Source organism: Strongylocentrotus purpuratus, unplaced genomic scaffold (genome assembly GCF_000002235.5).
Source record: "Strongylocentrotus purpuratus isolate Spur 01 unplaced genomic scaffold, Spur_5.0 spur5_scaffold_14, whole genome shotgun sequence".
NCBI lineage: Eukaryota > Metazoa > Echinodermata > Echinoidea > Camarodonta > Strongylocentrotidae > Strongylocentrotus > Strongylocentrotus purpuratus.
Genome location: NW_022145599.1, coordinates 12,671,185 through 12,697,029, shown reverse-complemented (window position 1 = coordinate 12,697,029; position 25,845 = coordinate 12,671,185). Strand labels below are relative to the sequence as shown.

Sequence of the window (25,845 nt, the reverse complement as noted above, 5' to 3'; positions counted from 1 at the left end):
ATTAAAAGAAAAGGAGAGTAAACAGGAATTAAATTTTCTAAACATTCCGCATTTTGTTATTATAGGGGTGAGAAGACATGAGCCCCTTAACACTGGTCTACTGATGGGGGGGGGGGGGATTCGCCCCAAAATAAATTCAAACGTGGTTTATTTCTAATTCGATACCAGTGTTTTACAAATGTTGCTGAAATGACATGATTTTCCGAGATTTTTCTCAATTTCTTTTGTAAAATATTCTATTTTATCCGTTTGTTAGAAAATTACAAATTCCCAAAATTAACAGTCAGGTAAAAAAATGTATGTCAGGGCCCGCAGAACGGCGGGGTCCGGGGCCCCCGTCACTTTTTTGAAAAAGTATGTTAAAGAGAAAAAAAGAGAGAAATATAGAGAGAAATGCTGTATCAAATATGCTCATCTGACCGTTATGAATTGCCTTATCCCCTGAGCTTGCGGGGGCTCCGCACCCTGGACCCCTACGCTCATCTGACCTACCTAAACCCCTCGGTTTCCATGGGCTCTGCCCCCTGGACCCCACCAAGCCGGCCCTAAGGAGGGTCCCTGGAAGCTCATCTGACCTTAATTTAATACCTAAAACCCCTGAGCTTCTGGGGGTTCTACCCCCTGAACCCACCAAAGACCCTAACGTTGGCCCCTGGATGCTCATCTGACCATAATGCATACACCTATCAATTTCACTATTAAAAACAAAAATATAAAATACAAAACAGGAGGCGAGCTTAATTGAGGGAGGAGTCAGAGAGCCTCTATAATATAAGAAAAGTTATAAACATACATCAGCACATATGACCTCTTTCAGCATCATAAAATTCATCTTATTTTGATATAAGAATTTCTCAATCCCGTTGGCTTTTGCCGTGAACATAATCAATGTAATAACAAACAAAATTATATAATATGTAAAATATTTTGAAACGAATTAAATCAATTGTTAGCAGGGTGGACGGTGATAAGGGTGGGGTCGTGTTCGTTTACATTATAGGGATAAGAGGGTATATTAAATTTTGAATAGATTTTAATGATTTTTGTTTTTGTTTAAGTTTAATTTAGTTTAGTACATGTTCAGTGTATTTTAATTAAGCCGTACTATTTTTTTAAAATAATCATTACTTATTACATTATCATTATGTATATATTGGACTCCATGGAAAAACAAAGCCTCTGAAATTGGCTATCCGACCGTTTTATCATTCTGTTATATATAAGTCTTCGATTTTTTATATTGTGTTATTGTTTTTATGATGACTTTCGGAAATAAAACAAACGAACAAATCTTCAGTAGATAATTCATGGCATTGGTGTTATTATTATAATTTAATGATATATTTTTTTTGCATAGCTACAAAAGTATCCTTTCTGGTCATAACACTTTGAATGTTACCCCCCCCCTCCCCCCCCCCCCCCCCCCCCCCCCTCCCCTCCACTCCCCTCCCCGCGCGCACAAGCGGTTCTTTCTTTGGGGGGTTTTGCATTCATTTTCTACATGGTACCTAGCTTGAAGATTATTATCATTTTTTTTTGGGGGGGGGGAGTTGAGATCTCAACCCCCCCCCCCCTCATCCTCAAGTACGCTACATTTCGTCGTCACCGCCTATTTCTCTTGTATGCTACTGCATTTACCGAAGCTCAGAACAGTTGACAGAGGCATTATATTATGCACTAATTGCTTTGTCACAAGCCGCTTGCCATACAAGAAAGGAAGCGAACGTATTGAGATCATTGACTTTGTGCATGGGAATGAATGGGACACCTGGAAGTCAATTAGCGCACACAGGATTAGTTGACTGCACTGCGTTGAGCTGCGTGAAGAGAACATACAGGTGAGTACCAATATTATTCTTCAAAAGAAATAGTTTAGAATCTTTTCTTTCAGTCCACTACATTCAAGCAATCTAGATAGTAAATGTCACATTAATATACGAATGGCAAGAATGATTAACAATGGCCATGTTCAGACGGGGCTTCCTAACTTAGTCGACGTAAGTTTTTCCCTGCAGCAATAAATAAATATTTGACTTAGCTAAGCCTACACCATTATTGTCCATATGCTGCTCTTACCCGGCCCAAAACAACTTTCCACATGAAGTTAACACGACCTTCCACCGACCCAGTCTTACTTAGCCTTAAGGGCTCTCTCGAAATGTTTTTTTAATGATATTATTCGAGAGAGCCTTAAACGGCTCCCATACCCCTGCACGGAGAGGCATGTAAACAAAACTCAAAAGTGGTCCAAAATCACACTTTCGCGCACCCGACCAATATTGGACAGTGGCTTTGATAAATTTTGTCGTAGTTTTGGTCTTAATTACCGCTTTAATTTCAAAATCGGATCTAAAAATAACAAAATAAGAGCAATTTCTTACCAGACCGATACAGCTCAGCTCCCTTTTCACGTGTACCGTGTGAATTCACGATGTCTACACAATGGTGATGACCTCTGACTAGCACTTCGTAAATGTGCTGCTTCCGTATAATGCGCTGAATAACACTCATACAGCGCATTATACGGAAGCAGCACAATTTACCCACAATTACGGAAGTGCCAGTCAGAGGTCATCACCATTGTGTAGACATCGTGAATTCACACGGTACACGTGAAAAGGGAGCTGAGCTGTATCGGTCTGGTAAGAAAATTGCTCTTATTTTGTTATTTTTAGATCCGATTTTGAAATTAAAGTGGTAATTAAGACCAAAACTACGACAAAATTTATCAAAGCCACTGTCCAATATTGGTCGGGTGCGCGAAAGTGTGATTTTGGACCACTTTTGAGTTTTGTTTACATGCCTCTCCGTGCAGGGGTATGGGAGCCGTTTAAGGCTCTCTCGAATAATATCATTAAAAAAACATTTCGAGAGAGCCCTTAAGGCTAGTCTTACTCAGTGTAACTTCCTGAAGTGGTGGCGCTGGCACTGGTCGACCTCAACCCAGCTTCCACATCTAAACCATGCGAAAACTACTTTTCATTTTCTATTGTAAACAAACAATTGTGAAAGGTCACAGATACTCTGAGTGCAAGTGAGAGCATCCACACGGTCAACTTACACTACCCTGACGTGTTAGCGCGTTTAATATTCCTGGAAAATAACAGTTGTAAATCAGTCCGCGTAAAGGTGGGCGAAGCTAACATGACTATCGTTCAGACAGTCGCTACGCCGACCTTACCATATTTACGCCGACTAGCTCTGGTTTAAACACGGCCAAAGTTGCCATCGTGTGAACACGGCTAACGGGTGCTGGGCTAGGTCTACCGGTAATTGAAGTTTTGTTTAGTCAAAAGCTTACTTTAAAATTTCTAGGTGACCAGTACCTGTCAATGAGCCTGAAATTGTTAAGTGATGAATTTTGAAAGATTTATTATGAACAGAAAGGACAGCCAGTACTAATATCAGTATGTGCCAATTGTTTAATGAACACAAGGACTGAACAAAAAAGACGATTCAGAGCTATTATCAATCAGAAGAGTTTTTCTATATGATTAGATTTCATATTGTCCGTTACTTTTAGTGTTACAGACATTTTGTGTTCGGATAGTTTGAAGGAGTTTACAAGCAGTATTTCATAAATTTTCCAAGACTTGTGTAACTATAAGACAATATTGTATTATGGCAAGTGTTTATTTGATGCGTACACTTCGTTTGTTAACTACACCCAATACCCCATCATACTGTTTTTTGCTGGTTCATATCTCGCATTTGTAAATTGCAGTTCCTAGTTAAGTTTGGATAGGTAACAGTTATGCATTGCTTATAAGTTAGATTAATTAATTTAACGTTGGATATGAATGTTTTTAAAACCCTTATTCTTTAGACTACTAATTTTTATATTTTCTGAATCAGTGAAGCAACATACATAATACCACATTGCTTTTTTTTAATGATCTATTCTCTTTTGTTTTTCCTTTTGTTTTCCTTTTCCTTTTTCTTATTTTAAATTATTTTTTCTTTGTTTTACTTTATAGCTGTTGAGAATGCCACACATGCAGAACGTCTTGTAGCCATGCTTCAAAAGAAGTCTAGGTGATCACGTCCAAGGTTATAGCATATAGAGACTACCATATACAGTACGTGTTATCTGATCTTCAACCACCACCATGCCGGCTACCTATCTGTGGGCCATCGGCAACCGTGGCCGGGCCTATGCCATGTCCACGAACAATCAGATCTGGGAACTTCGCAGCATGGAGTATAACGTCAAGCGAGTCCTGGGCTTTAAGAGGATTTCAGCAGCCAAGCACGTGGTCTGGGGCTTGGCCTACAACCAACAGCCCTATGTTTATGTGTTTGGTATGGATGTTCCCATTCGATTCCTTGAATACACTTATGAAAACCAGGTTGGTCACATTGTTTTTCTCTGTTAAATTTATTTTTGCAATGAGGCAAATAATACTTCCCCCTCTTTTTTTTTTTTTCGGGGGGGGGGGGGGGGGGGGCTTAGGGTGTGGAGGGATAGAAATATAAAAATATTAAAACATTAACTTAACTTTAAGAATCCAGTCTTGTGACATATATTTGCTTCACTATAAAACCATTACCTAAGCTTCTTTATCTTAATTGAAAGAAGCAGTATTGAAAAATATTATCATCTTATGTTATTTCATAATATCAAAACTATACACTGTATGCTAAATGTAGCAATAATATTATAGTGAGGAGAATATATATATTTAAATCCCACATCTAAAAAGACCCAGTACAAGGACTGGCCATGGATGGCTCATGTGACATTAAATACTTCTACCATGAATGAAAAATAGATATTGCATGACTTTTTACTTTTACAAAAAGCCGACCATTGATTTCAAGATTTTGGGGTTGGTCGCAAAGGGCAATACAACATCTTTTCTTTTTAGGCCGTAGGCCTATCGCGATATTGCCACTACAGCCACTGTGGTGTGGCATGGGCGGGGTAGTACTCTTGCAAGCATAGTGTGTGTATATTTTTCACAAAAATGTGAGTTAATGTGCATTTTCAGATTTAATTCTTTATGGTTTACTTTTTTAGTTTTTCATTTTTTGGTGAGGGATATAAACAAGTATACCAGGTCTTTACGAGGCACTGGTAAAAGTGCAGATCTTAGGTGCCTGGCATAGTGACTATTTTCTTCTAGGGTGCACCCCTCAAAAAAAAGGGTGCTCGACCAGTCACCTCAGAGAATCCATAATTTAAATGGGAGCTTGTCAGTGAATGGTATATTTGATTGATATAGATATATATATACATGTACAGTGTATTTCAAGTAATGCCTGGCTGGAATGCTCCCCAGGGAGTGGAGATTGTGCACACAATGTGTGCGGGCAAGCACTGAATCCAATGACTAGGGTAATAGTATATCTGCAAAGCGCATAGAGACGTTTAAGATGTATTAAGCGCTATTTAAAAGCTGAATATCATTATTAATATTCTTTCTAAAGGCAGCCTCAAAAGCACACTCAGGAGCACAAATATTTATTCCTTGTCATTTCTGATGTTCTGTCTCTTTTCTCTCTTAATTTATTCATACTGTGCATTGAATAAAAGTATTATAATATATTTTCTCAGAGATGGGGTCCAGTGAGAGGCTACTCCGATCGGAGTCTCATCTTCTCCGACCGTCCTCCTTGGAGTGACGAGAAGGGTACAAGGGTCTTCCCCCGCCCCCGTGATGTAAGACTTCCGAACAAGCACTGGAAGTGGGAGTCAGACTGGCATGTAGATGAGAATTACAAAGGTCAACCCACTGGAAAAGAGGTAACGAAGATGATGATGATGATGATGATGATGATGATGATGATGATGATGATGATGATGATGATGATGATGATGATGATGACGATGATGATAATAGCTAGTTCTTATAGTTTTTATAGTTCTTAGTTCTTATACATGTAGCTGATGATGATGGTGATGATGATGATGATGATGACGATGACGATGATGACGACGATGATGATGATGATGATGATGATGATGATGAAAATAATAATAATGAAAACAAGAAAGAAATAATTATAATAATTGTAATGATAATAATAATAGAGAAATAATAATAGTAATGGTAATGATAATAATGATACCAATAATAAAGAAAGAAATAATATTAATGATAATAATGATGATAATTATGATGTTGTTTATATAACACTCTTATACATGTACATATGAAATGGTTTGAAAGCACGTTACAAAGTTCTGATAAATTGGCTAACAACTAACGGAAGTTAATGATCATTGAATAGAAGAGTTTTGAGAGCCTTCTTTTAAAAACATTCAAGAAAGATGGTATTTGCAGATAAACTAAAGCTAAAGCTGAAAAAGTATATTGTATCTGAGGCAAAGTCATCAGCAGGTCATTTGTTCCATATTTCATATTTATTTAAGTAAGATGACAAACATAATTATTTGACAGTAAGTGCTCAAAAGTTATCTCTAATAAAATGAACAAACTAAAATTGTAATTTGCTTTTAAAGTATTGTGAGTTCAATCAGCCCTTATGAAAATATTACGTTTTAAGAACAATGCCTTATTTGGTTAATTACTTTGTTTTCCTTTTGCCTGTAGGGATGGCAGTATGCAGTCAACTTCAACACAAATGAGAATTACACGTCTGAAAAAAGATGGAACTCTTGCGTTCGGCGGAGAAAGTGGATTCGATATAGGAAATACATTGCTACTGATGCTTGGGCACAGGTAATATTTTTTAAGATCGTGTTTTTTGTGAATCTTCCGATGGTAGTATGTACAAATGCACTTATTTTTTCATTTAGTAATTATTATAGTCCTGTATTTTGTGTGTAAGGAAGTTCAGATTGGGTTTCCAATTAAATTCAGTTGTTTTAATCAAACTGATATTGGTAAATTGTTAGGATGTATTTATTTTGATGTGGTGGATATTTGCAAGCTAACTTGTATTACTATTGTTTTTACTGGCAAAGAAAATGTATATTGTACATGTGATGTTTTATTGTGTTTTTCGTAACTAAAGAATAAAAGGTGGAATGGTGGAGTTAGGGCCTCTGTTAAATACTGTTAGATGTAAACTTTAATACAGTATATCGCATTCTCAAGAAACATAAATCAGGACAAATTGATTAATCACATACTTAAAAAGTAACAAAACTTGGTAATAGTAGAAATGATTTGGTTGTTTACTGTACCCAAGTAGTAGGAAATTGACTAATGATGGATTTGAACACACACTAAAACACACAGGTACAGAGCATCAATGCAGACCCTCTAGAAGAGCCATTGATGGAGCTATCGGTAGGTGGACACGAACTGCCGGGTCAACACGAGGGCTATCTCTCAGTCTGGGCTATATCAGCTTTGGGAAAGGTGAGATATTTTGATGTTTGGGATTGTTTGTTACAGGATCGAGATAGCCTAGTTGCATCTATCATATTCCTGATATATCGTATTTCAAGAGCATATTGCTATGAGCTATCTCTCAGTCTGGGCTATATCAGCATTGGGAAAGGTGAGATGCTTTGATGTTTGGGATTGTTACTGAATTCAAGATAGCCTAGTTGCATCTATCATATTTCTAGAGCTTATTGATTTTGGTATTGCACGCATTTTTTCATAAACTCCAGCTTAAGGGTTTTTCAAGCTCAGTATTCAAATTGTTAAAGTTGAATTGAATTGAATTTGAAAGGTATTTATTTGGTATTTATTTTGTTCTGTTACTAAAGGATCTCTGACGTTTTATGTTTATGTACTGACAATTCTGTTGCCGTTTAACCCACTGAACACGTCCATGGAGTTGATACGCTGTTGCCCCTGCTTCTCTTTCCTTGTTTTCCAATCTTCTGTACCTTCTCTTCTTGCTTACCAACAAACCGGATAGGTATTTTGTTGTGATAGTTTAATAGAAGAGATCTATTGATATAATAATAATGATAATAATAATAATAGTTCGTCCTAATATACATGTAGCGCATTTCAGGACCGCAGGCCCTCTCAATGCGCTTTACAGATATATATTATTAACCCGGTCATCGGATTCATGCTTACCCGCACACAAGGCATGCACATTCTCCACTCCCTGGGGAGCATTCCAGCCAGTCGCCATTTTACAAGCGCCATTGCTAATCAAACCACATTAGCTTTCGCATCCTACCGGGTACCCATTTAACACCTGGGTGGAGAGTGGCAAATGTAGATCAATGTCTTGCCCTATCTTTTAATTGCTTGTTAGAATGTAGTGAAATATTTGTACTCATGATATATTCGATAGATTATGAAAGGTAAACAATCTGTATTACTAACATGTAGTTTTTAAGCTTCTACCAACCTTAAATTTGTTCTGCAAGCTTTCATCACTTAGCTTGAGAAAGTCCACAGGAGTGGATGAAAGCTTGCATAACAAATTTAAGGTTGGTAGAAGCTTAAAAACTACATGTACATGTTATCATTATCTCCAACTGATGAAAGTTTTCTGTATCATTTTTATTACTATTCTTTGTTTTACCATCTAGGTATTCTTCAGGGTCGGTGTGACGAGGAAGAACCCGGAGGGCACCCTGTGGAGGGAGGTCTTCACCTCTGAAGGCAAGGGTCTTGTTCAGCTGTCTGTAGGCCCTACAGGGGTCGTGTGGGGCGTGACATGGGACGGCCAGGGGGTCATACGGATAGGAGTGTCTCGGGATCATCCCCTAGGTAAGAGAACAGTTTCAGTTTCAATTTTTTTCATTTGATTTCATTACCAGGAACATAAAGGAGTTTAAAATAACAAAGAATACAAGAAAACAAATTATAAAAGTAAATACAGCAAAAAGCCATCAACTAATGCCTGAGGATGACCAAAAGAAACTGAGTTTCTGTAGGAGGCTCTCCTTCTTAGTTGATGGAATAATACATAAACATAAATATATATAATTACATAAGATATATTTAATTCAATACCAAAAAGATGCAAAGGACAAATCATGAGATCATTAATATAAATAATCATATGTTGTTCAGGTTGAAGAGTGAGCCGATTTAAAAGATAACAGAAGAAAAAACAAAAAATCCTGAAAAAACATTTTAAAGTAAATTTTATTTGCATTGTAATTCTTTATTGACACCTTTTCAAATAAGTTTTCAATGACAGTCTCTTGTTTAGTTTTTCAAACTTCCATATGAGTATAAGTGAGCATGTTAAAGATGAAGTTGAGTTCTGGTCATGCGATTGCATTGTGAAAGAAACGGTGTGGAATCGACCAGAAAAGGTTGATCATCAAGCATATAAGAATTTGTGTGTACTACAAGGTTCTGGAATCATCAAAATGATAAGAAATTTGGCCAAGTCTTGGTAAAGTTACAAACACTGTACACAGAAAGATGTATATGGGACTACACGAACACGTGGCGTAAAAATCCTACCCCCGAGTTTTACGATGTTATTGACATATTTGGAATATGAAGGCGTTTGAAGAGCCATGCTTTTCAGGGAACATGTCTTATCTGATTTTCTTCCACACTTGCATAATAAGAATGATAACGCTCACAAATTATTTTTCACCTCTTCCCAGAACTCAACCTTCTCTTTAAAAATGAAGTTGACCTAATGAAATAATAGCAGCATACATGTACTTTCCCATTATTGACTTGCATTAAGGGACTTTAACAAATCCAAATTTGTCCAAAATAATTTGTTTATTCTATACAATTTTTTTTCTCCCCTGAATGGTGAACTACATATCATACTAATTGTTGTTGAATTTAAATAGACACAGGAATTAATCTAACACACATACTTTTGCTTCTGAGGTGAACATAACTCAACTCCAATACATACATTCAAGGTTCTTCGGAACTTCAGAAATCATGTCAGAAGTGCTACACAAATTTGTGGTTGTTTGCCATAGAATATAGAGCTCAGATGATGGACATGCCATTTTTTGGCTAAAAACATGCCAATATGAAATGTGGAAGAGATGGATTAATCATCATCATTTATTAAAGTCGGCATTTTCCTTCTTATGAAGGGTTACTGACTTTCACGTCATGATTGCACTCCCTCCCTTAAGCATCCTCTTCATTTCGACCGACCTTACTGCCCTCTTTCTCTTCTATATCTTTCCATGAAATCTGCAGTCTTCCTTTCCTTCTTATACATTGTATGGCATCCACTTACGGATCCCATGTTCTTTTTCACAGGTTCATAATTTTTCCTTCTGAACACAAGACCAATTCATCTCAATCCACCTCTCTTTGACACTTCCACCAACCTTCCAGACCCAACCTTTCCATGAGCTCTGCTTCTAAAATGTATAAAAAGGCATATAAGTACCGGTACATACATTATATCGATTTGACCGATGTTTTTCATTAGATGGTGAAGGGCAATTGTCTTGTCTGACATTTTGTCCTCTGACACTAACGTGGATCCACACAGTTCTTGAAGACATGTTCCTGTAGTGCACATACATGTCATTAAGAAAGAAACCGTACATTTTTTTCTTCACCAGGCACTGGCTGGACTTACGTGAGTCCACCTGAGACAGCTCTCCTAACCAGCGTTGCTGTGGGTAACAACGTGGTCTGGGCACTCACCAGAGATCAGAAGGTACGGACATGATATCAATGATTAATAGACTTTCATCAATTATATGTCATCAAAAATATGTACATATTTTGGAAGATTTTCGATATTATTATTTGTATGATCTGGGCCTTGCGTTGACTAGACAATTTGACAAATCTTTCACTTTGCACGATAGTAACCCGGTTACCATGCAATCAGAAGAAAAAAAATCTCATGGTTTGTGGAAAAGTACTCAGATGACTGTGCAATATTGATTCAATATCTTATGGTTTGGGGTGCGTAAACGTGTAAAAAAGTGAATACGTGTTTAAATACACGGATGCTATGACAATGGATGTTGCGTGATGCATGCAACCCCTGCAAAATGCTTGCATAAAGGCAAACTATGTTTTGGTTGTGCAACATTACCAGATTCAGCTTACATGTAATTCAAAGCTGGCTTGTACCATTGCTATCACTTCTAGTGCTTATAATAATAATAACAATAAAAACAGTGCTTATAAAGCGCTTACTACCCAAGTCTCTAAGTGCTAGCTATAACAGACATGATACAATGATAAACAATTACATATTAAACAAAACAATAAAGTGCAAGTAAGCCTACAGATTAGTCTACAATACATATGAAATTTACATTAATGTGGACAGAGTAAGTTAATCATGTACTATCAACTTCTAGCACTATCAACTTCTTTGTTCATATGTTACTAGGTTTGGTTCAGAAAAGGCTTCATGTCGACTGATATGAAGGAGAATAGAAGCAACCGCTCAGGGACCAGCTGGATTGAAATGTGCGGCCAGGTGGCACAGCTCACGGTCGGACCCAATGATCAGGTAGAGTAGAGAAAACACTTTAATGCCCCATTGCACTATTTGTAGCTACTTGCGCCCTCTATATAGCAAACAATGCCTTATTGGTGACCATTGGTCCCCCCATGATCCCCTATTTCTTATGTTAATTGAGAGCTGACTTGATGAGATAACCACCTGTCAGTGACCATGCAGGGAGGCCTAAGCCCTCCTGGCCAAATCGGTGCAGTGGGGCTTTAATACTAGCCTCCCTAAATAGTCAAATTATATCTCCTAATGTCTATATTTGCCATTGCTTATTATAACTAATACAGGTATATTTCTCTCAAGTACTTCCAAGAACTTTTGATTATTACCCTAGCTTTCTCAGCCTAGCAGCCGTAATATAAGTGCCGAAGCTTTAAGGAATTAGTTCATACCATTACCCATTTAATTCATCTGGGTATAGTCTCCAGGTTGGGTTCTGAGTGGCTTTTAGAGCTTAGAGTTTAGAGTTTTGTTAATAGATTGAAAACATAATGACTAATTTCATCTGTATCCAAGACAATAACTTACATTTAGCCAGGATAAATATTCTTCAAATAATAATAATAATATTCCACTTTTATAAAGTGCCCAATACATCGATACAACGGTGTGCCTAAGCGCTTTACAGATATATTATTACCCGGTCATCGAATTCAGGCTTACCCTATATTGCAGGCTTACCCAGATGTTGTTAAAGCTGCCATACTCCCATGATATCTTTGGTTACTTTCAATGTGGAATTCTAGGTTTGGGCTCTGACTGCTGAGGAAGGTCGCTCTATCATTTTCAGATCTGGTGTTTCCTACGAAGAGCTCAGCGGTAGAGAATGGAAAGCAGTCATTATCATCGAGAAGAATGATCAGAGATACATCTACCAACCGCCTGATACCATCAGTGTAGCAGACAGCATGGTGTCAAACTCTGTTAGCATCTGCGGCAAGACCCAGCACTTGCTTGATGCCGATAGCCGGTTCATGAGAAGCGTGAGTGAGCCATCGGCTTTGTCCCTCATGGGATATGATTCCTGCGTACCTTCTGTCCTGGGAGATGAGTTCATGCACAATGGCAAGTTGATGAGAACGATGTGTGCGCAGACAGTTGATCTGTCCATGGCTAGCAATTCGGTCGCACTGCACTCTGGTTTTGAGGACAGCCAGAACTCGGCCTTCCTGCCAGGAGATGGAGGCACTATTGGCAGATCGGCGTCTGCGAGTCCTGTGAATGTACCCGGTGTTCCTGAACTTGTGTCAGAGCCTCCCGAGACTGATTCCCCATCAGTATCTGTCCCTGCCAAGGGTTTAACAGTAGAAGACATTCATAACCTGAGTCCTATAGCAGTGCCTGTGCGTGCTTTTACCAGGCAGCCTAGTTATCACACGGATGTCTCCGTCTCCGACAACACCATTGACTACATCACAGATTTTAACGAGGAAGACTCTTGTGAGAACCTGCAGGATAGTGGAAGCGAGAAAGGTACGCAAACAGAGACTCTACCAGACTGTGTCAATCTCCACCACGGTGCACTGGTGGGCCCAGATATCACAGTAGACCTGGTGAAGCGGTTGCAACTACAGAGCAACCAGTCAACGTCCACTACAGGAATCCCTGACAGTGTGGAGAGGGAAGACGGGAGACCCGCTTACCTTGTAGACAATAGTAAGAATTCTCTAGGAAGTATTAAATTCAGTGTAGGTGACAAGGAACTTGGGCTGGATTCCGGAACCGTTAGCGATGGTGATTTAAGGACTACACCTTCCATTATGGTGGAGGACTTCGATAGCCGACCGAGACCACATCTATTCACCTCACAGTCACGGCAGCGGGGTCTTATGAACTCGTTCTCTAGGACAGTGGATTCATCCTTACCGATACGGAATGACAGCATGGCAGACCTATGTTCAGTGGAAGACGAGATGGACCTGGAGGAACCACTATGGATGTGGGTCTGCGGTGGAGGGTGTGTGGTCGAGCCGACATCACTACCTAAATGGTTTCATCAAGGTACGAATCCAGCCTTTCCATTTAATGTATATCTGTAAAGTGCGTAAACTCCGAAGAGGTGGTATTCAGTATTAAGAGTGCCCCCCCTGACGGGCTCCAGGGAAAAAAGAAAAAGGGGGAAAAAAGGGGAAAGAGAAAAAAAGAGAAAAAAAGAGGAAAGAAAAGAAAAGAGAGGAGGGGAAAGAAAAAGAAAAAAGGAAAAGGGGAAAGAAAAGAAAAGGAAAAAAGGAAAAGGGGAAAGAAAAAAACGAATAGAAAGGAAAGAAAGAGAAAAAAGGAAAAGGAAAGAAAAAAGGAAGAAGAAGAGAAAAGGAAGAAAAAGGGAAAAGAAAAGGAAAGAAAAAAAGGGGGAAAAAAAAAAAAAAAAAGGGCCATGGCCATACGCACGAGAGGGGGGGGGGGGCAGTTAACCCCAGATATTTTGAAAACGTACAGTTTTTTTCCTGAAAATGTTTATCAAAGCTCACAAGTAGTGTAGGCCTATATCAAATCCTTCAATTCTACTTTTGAAAATGCAGAAGTACCCTCATGACTAGTTCGGTCACTCGAACTCCCTTCACTCCTTTCGCTTTTGAGTTTCTTCGAGAAAAAAATTACGCATCTTTCCCCGCCTCCCCCACCAGAAAAATATTCCGCATACGGCCCTGAAAAAGACAAATGAAAATAGGAAAATATAAGTGATATAACAAATTCGAAACTCTTCGCTGGCGCGAGCTGCTTGCTAGCCTATTTGTATTAATTGTTTTCACTTGCTCATCCCCCTGAAAAAAGAAAAGGATTAGCATTGCCTAGAATACAATTGTGCCTGCCCCGACGGGCCCCGACCTGCAACCATGGCAACAATAACACCCAATTTATGTACCAAATGTTACTAAAAGAGACTAATTCATTTTTTCTCGCTCGCTATGCTCGCTCGCGAATAAATGGAATAGACATTGCTTTGAAAACAATTGTGCCCACCCTTGACCTGCAACAATATCATTAAAAATGGAAGTGTTTTTTCGCCCTCTCGCCAAAAAGGAATTGATATCGCGTTAAACGCGATTGCGCCCATCCCGACCTGCAGCAATAAAAACTAGTTTATGTATTAATTTCTATTAAAAGAGAATTGATTTTTTTTTTGCTTGCTCGCTATGCTCTAGTGCCAAAATGGAATTGACATATTGTTGCCTGCAACAATAATCGCAGTAAATAAGTACCAAACGTTATTTTAAGAGATATTGTTTCCTCGCTCGCCAGAATTGATGAATTGATTTTAGTGATTGATATATGAGTTGATTTGTGTCACCCCGACCTGCAACATAAAGATATATGTTTATATACCAATTATCATTGAAAGAAATGAGTATTTTTGCTTGCTCGCTATACGCTCACTCCCAAATATGTATTTAACATCACCTTAAGCGCGATTGTGCTTGCCTCAACTTGCAGCAAATCAGTAAAAAAAAATATATAGAAAAGTTTATTCGCTTTTTTCTACCCAAAATTGAATAAACATTGCCCTAATAATAAGGCCCCGACCTGCTAGGGTAGATGTTAATCTATGTTCCAATCATCATAAGACAACTATATTCTACGCTCGCTAGCCGATTGGAATTAACATCATCTTAAAACATGATCGTGTCCACTCCAATATGCAACGAAAAAATCTTAAGTTTACGTACCAATTATTATTGAAAGAATAGTGTATTTTCCAGCTTGGCTCGAGCTTGCTCGACATAATGGAATTACCATCGCCTTTATGATTTTGCCCGCCCTGACCTGCAACAATAAACCAAGTTCATGTACCAATCAACATTAAAAGAAAATTGATTGATTTTTTTTTTTTTTTTAAATTTTTGTTAATTTTATTTTGTTACGATTAACATCGCGAACAAACATGCTCGCCCCAACCTAGAACAAATTACCAGTTAATAGTTATGTACCAAACGTTATTCAAAGAACATTTGGTTTGCTCGCTGGCTACGCTCCCTCGCCAAAATGGAATTAACATCACCTTAAACATGATTGTGTAAGCCCCAATCTGCAACAACAACAAACTGAAAATTATGTACCAATCAGCATCATTAATTTTTTTTTGCTCGCTCGCCAAAATAGAAGTAACATCGCTTTTACTATAAATCACGCTTGTGCCCGCCCCTGACATGGAACGATAAAAACAATTGTATGTTCCATGTTCTCACTAAATGAGAAGTGATTTTTTTCACTCCCTCGCCGAAGTGGAATTATGCTTACATTACTAACAAAATTTAATGTTCCCGCCGCTGACCTGCTACAATATCATTGAGAAATGTGTTTTTGTTTTGCCTGCCCGCCAAAATGGGATTGACATTGGCTTAAACACGGTTGTACCCACCCCCGACCTGCAACTATGAAACAAAGTTTATGTACCAATTCATTGAGGACAAATGAACCAAGTTTAATTGGCAATTATTAAAAAAAGAAGCGATTTTTTTTATTGCTTTCTACGCTCGCTCGCCAAAACGGAATTAGCATCACCTTAGACATGATTGTGTAAGCCCTGACCTGCAACAAAAAACTTGAAATTTATGAACCAATTATCATTACAAAAATTTTGCTCGCTCGCTCGCTCGCCAAAATAGAAATAACATCGCTTTTAATAATCACGTCCCTGACATGGAACAATGAAACCAAGTTTATGTACCATGTTCTTACTAAAAGAGAAGTGATTTTTCGCTCGCTCGCTTCGCTCGCTAGCTCGTAGAATTTTGCCCACCACTGACCTGCTACAATATCATTAAAAAGAGAAATGTGGGATTTTTTGCCTGCCCGCCAAAATGGGATTGGCATTGCCTTAAACACAATTCTGGCTGCCTCCGACCTGCAACAATGAAACAAATTTTATATAGCAATTTATTGAGGAAGGTGTATTTTCGTTCGCTAGCTAAAATGGGTATAAAAACACCCTAAAACACCCTAAACACAATATTGTTCCCACACCCGGCATGGGACAATTGAACCAAGTTTAAGTGGCAATTATTAAAAAAGAAGTGATTTTTTTTCTTACTCGCTATGCTCACTTGCAAAAATGAAATTAACGTCACTGAATGAATGTGCCCACCCCTGACTTGCAACAATACCAGTTTATATACCCAACGTTACTTAAAGATATTTTTTTGCTCGCTCGCTCGCCAGAAGTGAAAATTAGCATCGCCTTTTGTTTTTGTTTCGGTCGCTTGCCCCCCCTGACGGAGTACCCCAGGTACGCCACTGGTATTTAGCATAGATGAGTGTTAAGTGTAAAAATTGTATCTTCTTCATTTTGAGGAAACAAGTTTAAAATTGTTCATTCTTACAAAAAGATTTCACACATGTGTATGTCTACAGAATAAAGCAGCCAAAGGGTTTATGACTTTAGTTTGAAACTTTTCTCTTTTTTCCAGCAAATTATATGTCAATATTACTATGAAAATCATACTACGTTGAAGGTTTCTTGAAATTAATGTGACTTAAACTACATTCACAAACTACTATCTTCAATCGTGTTGACATTCATGCACAAGTCATTATTCAAACAAAGACTTACATGTGTCCCTGCAGCTTCGGGATTAAAAGAGAGATACTTGATAATTTGATTTGAAATATTTGATGCGCCCTCTAGCCACCCTGAGCCAACAGAGCTTCCGCCATCGTCTCCAAGAAGGGCCCTGGCGTGGCGCCATCCTCAGTTCACTTAGGAGACGTAGAGACGAAGAGAGCAAGTTTTTCGAGCACTATCCTAATGCGGTCGAAAGGGTAAGATATTCTTCCAATTGTAGCCGTACTGCTTTAAGATAGATGTAGCATGGCCTTGACTCTGTGTATGTGCGTATTTGGTTTTCTTACAGACGTGTATCAATCAGATATCATTATTTACGTCTTGGGACCGACCTTTAAACGTCACCATCCGAAAGACGTGACTCAATTTCGAACCTGCGTCCTCGGCTGAATCAGTTTGTAACTTCCATCGTTAGCTGGATTACAGGCGGACCCCACTCCCATTTGTCAATCAGCATTTATAGAGTAGAAGCAATATTATTATATATTATTATGTTACCATGTTGTCAGGAGTTTAAGCTTAATCCCTGATTTGAGTCGTAACCTCGCATCATCTGAGTTGTAAAATACATTTTGCAGATGTGCATTTGTCATTGTGGCAATGAAGCATCAAACTAAAGAGAAATATTGTTTTTCTCATCATCTTCTCCAAAAAGACATTTCCCTCATACTTCTTTTCCAAATGTGATGAGATCATATTTTTCCTATATGCTCTAACTCTCTAAAGATATTACATCTATTATTTATATTTTGAGAAAGTGCTTAATGCTTGTATGGTACAAGCTCTATGCCATACTACATGTAAGTATGATATTCAAGAGATTAATTTCAGAACATATCCTGTGATTTTAAAAATGGGTTTTAAATTATATGTAGTTCAAAACACTTCAAATCTGTTTTATGCACCCCCATTGTTTAAATGCAGAGTTCCTGGGCCAAAGTGGGTCGTCTTCAGTGGCACAGTGAAGGAAGGAGGCGACAGTGGGCAGACTGTACCATTGAGCTGGAGAGGGGTGTGGATGGGACAGGGAGGCAGCAGAGTAGATTCTCCCTCCATTACCAGTCATTTGGCAAACAGAAAGTAAGTTTTGATACCCTTTTAAAGGCTTTTTCAACTATGCTGTCGTAAACCGCCGCCTTTTATAACATGTAAATTAACAGCAACTGTGTGCAGCAAAGGTCTTATGTTTATTCACTGAGCTTTGTGTTATAAGATACAGAAATTGTATTTTGCTTTACTTTAAGTAAAACAAAAAAACAATACAGTTTTGCTGGGTCATATCTCAACGAGGCATCATTCTTATAGAAAGTCGAAAATAGTGTGTCCATTAATACTGCCAGGCAAAAACATACACGGGGGCTCGGGGCGAATTAGCCCCCAAAATGCCAAAAAGAGCCTCCGAAAGTCATAAAAGAGCCCCCAAAATTGTGCATAGAGTTCAATGCAAAACAAATTAAAATGTGTTATTTTCATGCAAGCAAGCAAGCTTGAAAAGTAGCCCCCGAAAGTTTTTTACCGTTTTTTCCCCTGAATACTGTATCAGTTTGATAGGGAGACCAAGATGTCTGCTGGGAGCTAGAAGGACATTACCTGTTGCTTTAGGAGGATATGAGTCAATGCCACTGTGACTCTTGGTAGAGGGAACATTTGATGCCAATCTCTTGAAGTTTTATTACTCTAGAATTATTGGGTTTAAAGCTTTCAAAAATATCCCCTTTTTTCACTTCATGACTAGATTAATTTTTCTATTGATTTTATTGCAGAATTACAATAATCTATGATAAATACCGGTAAAAAGCATGACACTTGATGTTCTATGAGCTAGTGGGCTAATTTAGTTTAACTTAGTCCACCTTTAAAGGCAAAGACCAGTTTTGGAAACGCCCCCCTCTCAAAAAATGAAATGGAAGCTCTTATTACCAATCATGTGAAAGTTTTGACTAATACGTGATGATACAAATTTTGCCGGGAAACCGCCTACTTATTGATATATTTGGAAAATTATTATACATGTATCTATCCGGACCGGATATATATATCTTTCTGTGTACAGTGCTTTTAACTTTACCAAGACTGGCCAAATTTTTTTCTGATCTGGTATCATTTTGATGATTCCAGAACCTTGCAGTACAAACCAATACTTATATGCTAGTTGATCAACCTTTTCTGATCGATTCCACAATGGTTCTTTCACAATGCAATCGCTTGACCAGAACTGGTCTTTACCTTTAAAATATGAGCCTAAAAGCTTTATCAATATATGTTTGCTCTTGCGTTTTTTTTTCACAGCTGATCCGTTTCTTGTTGAGTGAGATAACGTGCGTCCAGGAGGTAAACAATGGCTCGGAATACCCTTCCTTCTGCATCTTCACACCAAAGAGGGTGCTAGACAGAAAGCCGATCACTCTCCGAGCAAACAGCGACAAGGAGCTGGAAGAATGGGTGAGAATATGTAGTAGTGTTGCTATAGTAACAGGCATGGATAATGATGATGATGATGATGATGATGACGATGATGAAGATCCAGACAGAATTGTGTGTGTGTTGGGTTTTTACAGACGTGTATCAATTACATATGATTATTTACGTCTGGGGACCGACCTTTAACGTCACCATCCGAAAGACGTAGACGAGACTCAGTTTCGAACTTGTGTCCTCGGCTGAATCAGTTTGTAACTTCCACTTTTAGCTGGATTACAGGTGCACGCCACAACGCTAGCTAACAGAATTTAACAGAATTGTGTCACATTTTTATTTTTTATGATTTATGTTCATCAGCTTTTTCAGGGCCCTGATTACATTCCTGGGAGTCCTATTGAACCATAATATTTTATATTGTCACTGTAAATTTTTTTTATTTTTATAAAGGTTGCTGCAATCAGCCAAGCGTGCACGGAGGTCAGAGGAATATATGGAGCGCCCTCTTGCAGGGCGTCGTGGTTAGTGACATGCCGAGGAGATGTCTTCGTTCATGAAACTTTGCCAAACATGCAGATTGCGCCCTCGTCTCACTTGTAAGTAGATTTTATTTATTTTTTTTAATTTTTAATTTGTGCAAATGATTGCTGTGACCTATATCATAGCATATTGAGAGAGTGAGAGAGAGAGAGTTGTAACATGCACATTACGCATACACAAGTGTGGCGATGAATGAAGTAGAAGTTCCCTCCCTTACATGGAAATGTTTCTACTGAGTACATGTAATATATGTCTTGTTTTATACTTCTAGGTTTAGGAAGAATTTCTGCAAAATAACCTTTAAGTGCCAGATTGTAGATTATCTTTCTTTGTTTTATTGTTGGAAAGGACACAAATTTCTCCCATAGACACAATTTTCATATTACAATATTTCATAGTACAATACCCTTTTTTGTTTGGGGGGGGGGGATGATAAAAACATTTGGGAGTATTCAAGTACCTCATAGTAATTATGTTGATCTAATAATGTTTAATTCCTACAGTTGTACTTGTAGATTGATTTGGATACATACATGTGAATATTTATCCTAAAACGATGTCTTTCAAATTGAAAGTATGAAATAATATACAAATTATCGCTTACATTTATGAATGATGGTTTCATTTCATTGATTATCTGAAGATACTGGAGACAGATTGGAGGACATCTGGCTTACATTGAAGCATGTGGAGCAGGAGTGGTCTGGGGTCTGGGGCAAGACAACACCCCTTGGGTCTACCTGGGAGGTTACGGAGGGATGTTCAAAGGTAAGATGGGTGAAGATGTTTGGAAGGGTAGAGATGGAGATGGGAGGGGAAGGATAATTGGAGGGAGGAAGGGACTGAGGAAGAGATAGTGAGGAAGGGATGGATGGAGGGAGGAAAGGTTTGAGTGTGAGAGTAAGGAAGAGATGGATATGAAATGAGGGATTAGAGGGGGGGGGGGAGTGGATGAGGAGGGGGAGGGGAAGGATATATCAGACAAAATCACACACCCTGGGTCTAAATGGAGGAGGTACATTTATCATTTAAAGGTACATGTAGGGTAAGATGAGGTGGTATGTTAGGGATGGTGCTATGGTAAATGAGGAGAAGAAGGAGGAGGGGTAGGTGGTAGGGTGAGTGGATGCAGATATGAGAGGGATATTAGGCAAGACCATACATCATGGGTCTATCTTTGGGCAGGGATATTTAAAGCCATACTATACTAGAAGCACTACAGCTAAAATCCTCTCTAGTGCCATGTCAGGTCGGCTGTAGCCGTTCTTACATCGACCCCTCTGTCTGCGAAGTGGGAATTACGATTGGGTTATGCACTGTTGGCAAGTTGACCATGAGATGGCGCTGTACAATAAACAGTACAGAAAGTTCATCTGTTCAGTATCATTTTAAAGGTGAGATAAGCTTAAGTTATAGGTGAAGAATTTTGGTTTGGGTATGTAGAAGGAGAGGAGATGATACGACTTTTGAATCATAAATTTACAAATGAACTACGTTGCAATACTGTTTAAATAAGATACACAACAACATCCCATGTGCAAAAAGATACATTTTTTTTCACAAAGATGTATACAATGGTTATAAAAAAGAAAAAGATGGAAAATATTTAATGGGAGAATAACTACAGAGCTGCCAACCATTCCGTTTTTGCCGGAATTACTCTGTTTTTTCCTCCAAATTATGGTATTACGTTTTTTCTTCATAAATACATTGTTTTTTGTTCATTTTTTTTTTTTTCATACCGTACGTCTAACAACTGCCCTAAAATGGTGATTTGATCTCAAATTCAATAGAAAACTAATTATAAAACATACTTGAAGCGAAAAATATTCTCAAAAAGAATGAAATAGCGATAATACCAAAATAACCACCCCAAAAAATGCCTGCTTGTATGGAAAAAACAGCATGATGAATGAACATTTTTGCATTGGAAATGTGTCGCGCGTGGTTGTATGTTTCGTTTTTAAGAATTCCATTTTTTTGCTTGAAATTCCTTTTTTTTGCCATCATGATTCCTTTTTTTGGTTGCACAAGGTTGGCAGCTCTGTAACTACGATTTATTTTGCAGGGATCTACAGCAGCTCTTTTGGCAGCCAGCCTCAGACGGACTCCAAGAACATCTGTGTGTTTGAGAACCAACGATGGAGCCCTCTAGCAGGCTTCACTGACAGGTATTAAACAAAAAAAATCCTTTGATTTCAGAGTAAAAGTCAAATTCACTTCAGGTTTATTAACATTAAAAGTAAAGTATGAGACAGAAGACCAGAGACTAATAATGTTTTTACATATAAAACATAGATATTTACATTTAAGGTCAAAATATTAAATACAAAACAAGTGAACCAAACAGAATAGATATAGAAATATGCATTGAACCAATGAATTGTAACCATAAAAAAAACAACATTTTAGGCAATATTTAAAGATCATAACTTGTATTTTTGTTAAAGACTTACACTGATCTTAGTCATTATGTACATGTAGTTTCTAATGTGATATTCCGATTGATTGTGTGACATGAATAATTGAAATTGAAATTGATCTTTATTTAATCCATTGTAAAAACATCATAAACATTTCTAAAGTTTTAATTTCAGAAATAAAGGTTTAGTATGAGCAAAATAACCGGCATGTTAGACTAATTGAATAGCTCTATTCTGTAAGCATAATAGTCTACTCATTGCAAGATCAGTTGACGATCCCCAGTCAAGGTTACAATGATTAAAATAAGGAGATATAATGGCATCATAAATTATAATTGAAATATTTCAAAGAAAATGTTTGATTTCATTCAAAATACCTATACTTTTAGAAATGTTCCTGCAGATAACATCATTGTGTTCCATGCAAGATAATTTACTGTCAGTTGTTACGCCTACAAATTTCAAGGAACTACAACGATCAATTTCATTATTATTTAAAGAAATAACCAACATATCATATCGATTAACATATTTGTAAAAATCTTATAGTGAGTCTTTCTAGTATTTTAAACTAATTTATTTTCAATAATTCATCATTAAAATCAAGAATCAAATTATTAATATTGTTATAGGATAAAAAGACGCTGGTATCATCGGCATATAAAATATATTCTAACTTTTGAGATGCTGCACAAATATCTTTCATATAAATGAGAAATAAAAGTGGACCAAGAGTGGATCCCTGGGGTACTCCACATCCTACAGCATTCAAATAAGACTCATGACCATTGACAACTACATATATTTTACGATAAGTTAAAAAAATTGAAATAAGTCTAAAAGAATACCACGAATACCATGATTTTTTCTCGAATTCGTTTTCACTGGCTGCCTGCTGTAGCAACAAACATTTGACAAAAGACTTAACTCTGTTTCATTGACGATCAGCCATGCACGAAGAAGACAAAAGACTTGATGCATTGCTGATCGTCAACGAAAGGGGGTTAAGTCTTTTGTCAACTCTGCTTGTTGCTACGGCAGGCAGACAGTGAAAACGAATTTGTTTAGTCAAATTATGGAAATGCAAGCATTACTTTAAACAAACAGAACTTTGTTATTCCTGGCTCATTTTTCCTGATTGAGGTGTCATATGAAAGGGCAGGGAATGAACTTTCTAGAAATGTGATTTTCTCTTTGAATTTCAGATACCGCCTGTCAAATAACTTTTAGGTTTCCTCTCTTCAATTTTGATTTAATCACTCTTGCGTGAAATATGCATTATATGAGTTCGATCAAATGAAAGAGGAGGATCTAAGCTTTACAAATATGTGTCATTTATTAAGTATAATTGTAATTAAGTTATGATAAAACATCAATAATTCTCGTTTTCGTTTTTTCTGGAACGAACTGTTAAACGTGTACCTTGTTATTTGGATTGTAGCAAATTAAACTTGTATTTACATGAATATCCCATTTAATTTCCTTCGGTCAAAGGAGATTAATAATTCCATGTAAATTTTCAACTTTTGTTTCTGTGCCTGTAAATTTATTAATTATTTCTTTAGAGGATTGTGGACAAATGATTCTGGGAAGATTATTGAATCGAGAGACAATGTGCAGATGCCCTCATCACTCTGGCAGTGGGTAAGTTTATCATGAGCGTGATTGGGAGTATGATTGTGCTTGTGATCACGATTATGATTATGATTATGATTATGATTAAGATTGTTATGGTTATGATGGATTATAATTATGATTATGGTTATGATTATAAATTTGATTATGATTACAATGATTACGATTACATTGATTATGATGATTATGCTTATGATTTTGATTATACTGATGGTTATGATTATGAATATGATTATGATTGCAATGATCATGATGATTATGATTATGGTTATTATTATGAATTTGATTGTGATTACAGTGATTATGATTACATTGATTATGATGATTATGCTTATGATTTTAATTCTGATAATTACCACATTTTCAGAAATGACGTATTACTTTTAAACACATAAAGAAAATACACATGGGAAATTTACAGAGTTAGTGAATGCAGGAGACGGCGCTAGTGAGCGGGTTGTTTAATGTCGATGGTGGCCTCAATAATAAAAATAATAAATTGTGTCTTTTATAATGTTATATCCAATTTAGAACTGATCAGAGCGCTTTAAAAAATAAATATATCTATGAATTAACTTAACAAAATATATGATAGTAATGTAATGCAGTTAATTACAATTTAAATAGTTGTGTTTTAAGATACTTCTTAAATAATTAAACTGGCATACTACAGCATAATTCACAAGGTAACCTATTCCATGTAACCGGACCACTGTAATAAAAACTTCGCTCACCTATCGTTAGTTGAGCGAAGATTATACGTGGAGTGACAGGAAGATTGTAATAAGAAAGACAAATATTCAGGGGCAACATAATGTGTACATTTATAAACAAACAGTGCGGCTTTGTACATTACTCTGTTTTCGACCGGTAGCTAATGAAGTTGTCTATTAAAGTAGGGGTGATGTGTGATCCTGTCTCTTAGCTTGAAGAAAAAACACGAGCAGCACGGTTTTTAATGCACTGAAGTCTTTGAATTTCTATTACTGGGGCATTAATGAGGAGGGAATGGGAACAGTCCAGCTGACTAAGGACTAGTGAATGGACAGCATGATGACCCACTTCTTCTGTCAAAAATCTCCACACCCCTGAAATGTTGTGAAGCTGAAAATTCAGAGATTGGCTCAATGCAGTAACTTGTTTGCATGTGGACGAAGAATCAATATCACCCCTTTGTTACGAAAATGATCTGATGTCTCAACTTGGGAATTTCGAACAGATATAGAACAATTTTCTGGAAGATGATGTCTGAGTTTAGGAGATACAATAACCATCATCTCTGTCTTATTTTCATTACCAGTAAGTTTTAATCTATTGTATGACATCCATTCTCTTAGTTCAGCAATCATGAAGAACATCCATTAATTCCATAAGACTACTAGGTCTTTTAGGATCGAAACTACAATACAGCTGCGTATCATCAACATAAACATGATACTAAATACCTTATCGCCTATATATTTCTCCTAGTGGTTTACCGTGCATATCTGAAAATTGACCGGTTATTGAAACACGCCAATGAAAGTGTTAAAATTCATGTTATTTGGTCTCGTTAAGCTCTCGTAGGGATGTCAACCTACAGTGTATTGGAATCTAAAGGTGAACCAAAGTTGATAACAATGTTCTAGTATATGGGGCAAAATGCCTTGGACTTGCCGTTGTCATGACTGACTTCAGCTCTGTGGGTCTCATTTTCCACTGCATACCTTCATGTTGGGCTTATCAGCATCACAATTTAGAGAGGAATGGCATTGTTGATAGCCTTATTAGCTCTCATGCTTTTCTCAAACTGGGCCCAGAATAATTCCTGTCCATCTTCATCATCCGTCCACAACATGTAAGGTTTGTTCCTACTCAGGAACAACCTGACAAGGTACGGCAGGTTCTCATCCTCGATGTCCTCAA

General features: G+C 37.5%; 1 protein-coding gene across 3 annotated transcripts in view; it reads left to right on the top strand.

Moving 5' to 3' along the window:
* Positions 1–1,710: 1,710 nt before the first annotated feature.
* Positions 1,711–25,845, top strand: part of LOC591448 (tectonin beta-propeller repeat-containing protein 1) — a 40,774-nt gene continuing 16,639 nt past the window's right edge. The window contains exons 1-16 of one of the 3 annotated variants that reach the window (XM_030984213.1): positions 1,711–1,838; positions 3,978–4,349; positions 5,558–5,746; positions 6,558–6,686; positions 7,209–7,331; positions 8,474–8,654; positions 10,451–10,548; positions 11,239–11,361; positions 12,111–13,365; positions 16,988–17,121; positions 17,849–18,004; positions 19,214–19,366; positions 19,793–19,938; positions 20,526–20,650; positions 21,951–22,053; positions 23,871–23,949. In XM_030984213.1, the coding sequence (XP_030840073.1) occupies positions 4,110–4,349; positions 5,558–5,746; positions 6,558–6,686; positions 7,209–7,331; positions 8,474–8,654; positions 10,451–10,548; positions 11,239–11,361; positions 12,111–13,365; positions 16,988–17,121; positions 17,849–18,004; positions 19,214–19,366; positions 19,793–19,938; positions 20,526–20,650; positions 21,951–22,053; positions 23,871–23,949 (3,234 nt within the window). In that variant the 5' untranslated portion in view covers positions 1,711–1,838; positions 3,978–4,109. Of the gene's footprint in view, positions 1,839–3,977; positions 4,350–5,557; positions 5,747–6,557; positions 6,687–7,208; positions 7,332–7,416; positions 7,474–8,473; positions 8,655–10,450; positions 10,549–11,238; positions 11,362–12,110; positions 13,366–16,987; positions 17,122–17,848; positions 18,005–19,213; positions 19,367–19,792; positions 19,939–20,525; positions 20,651–21,950; positions 22,054–23,870; positions 23,950–25,845 lie in introns of those variants that run through there. The other 2 variants (XM_030984210.1, XM_030984211.1) reach the window with 2 other exon arrangements.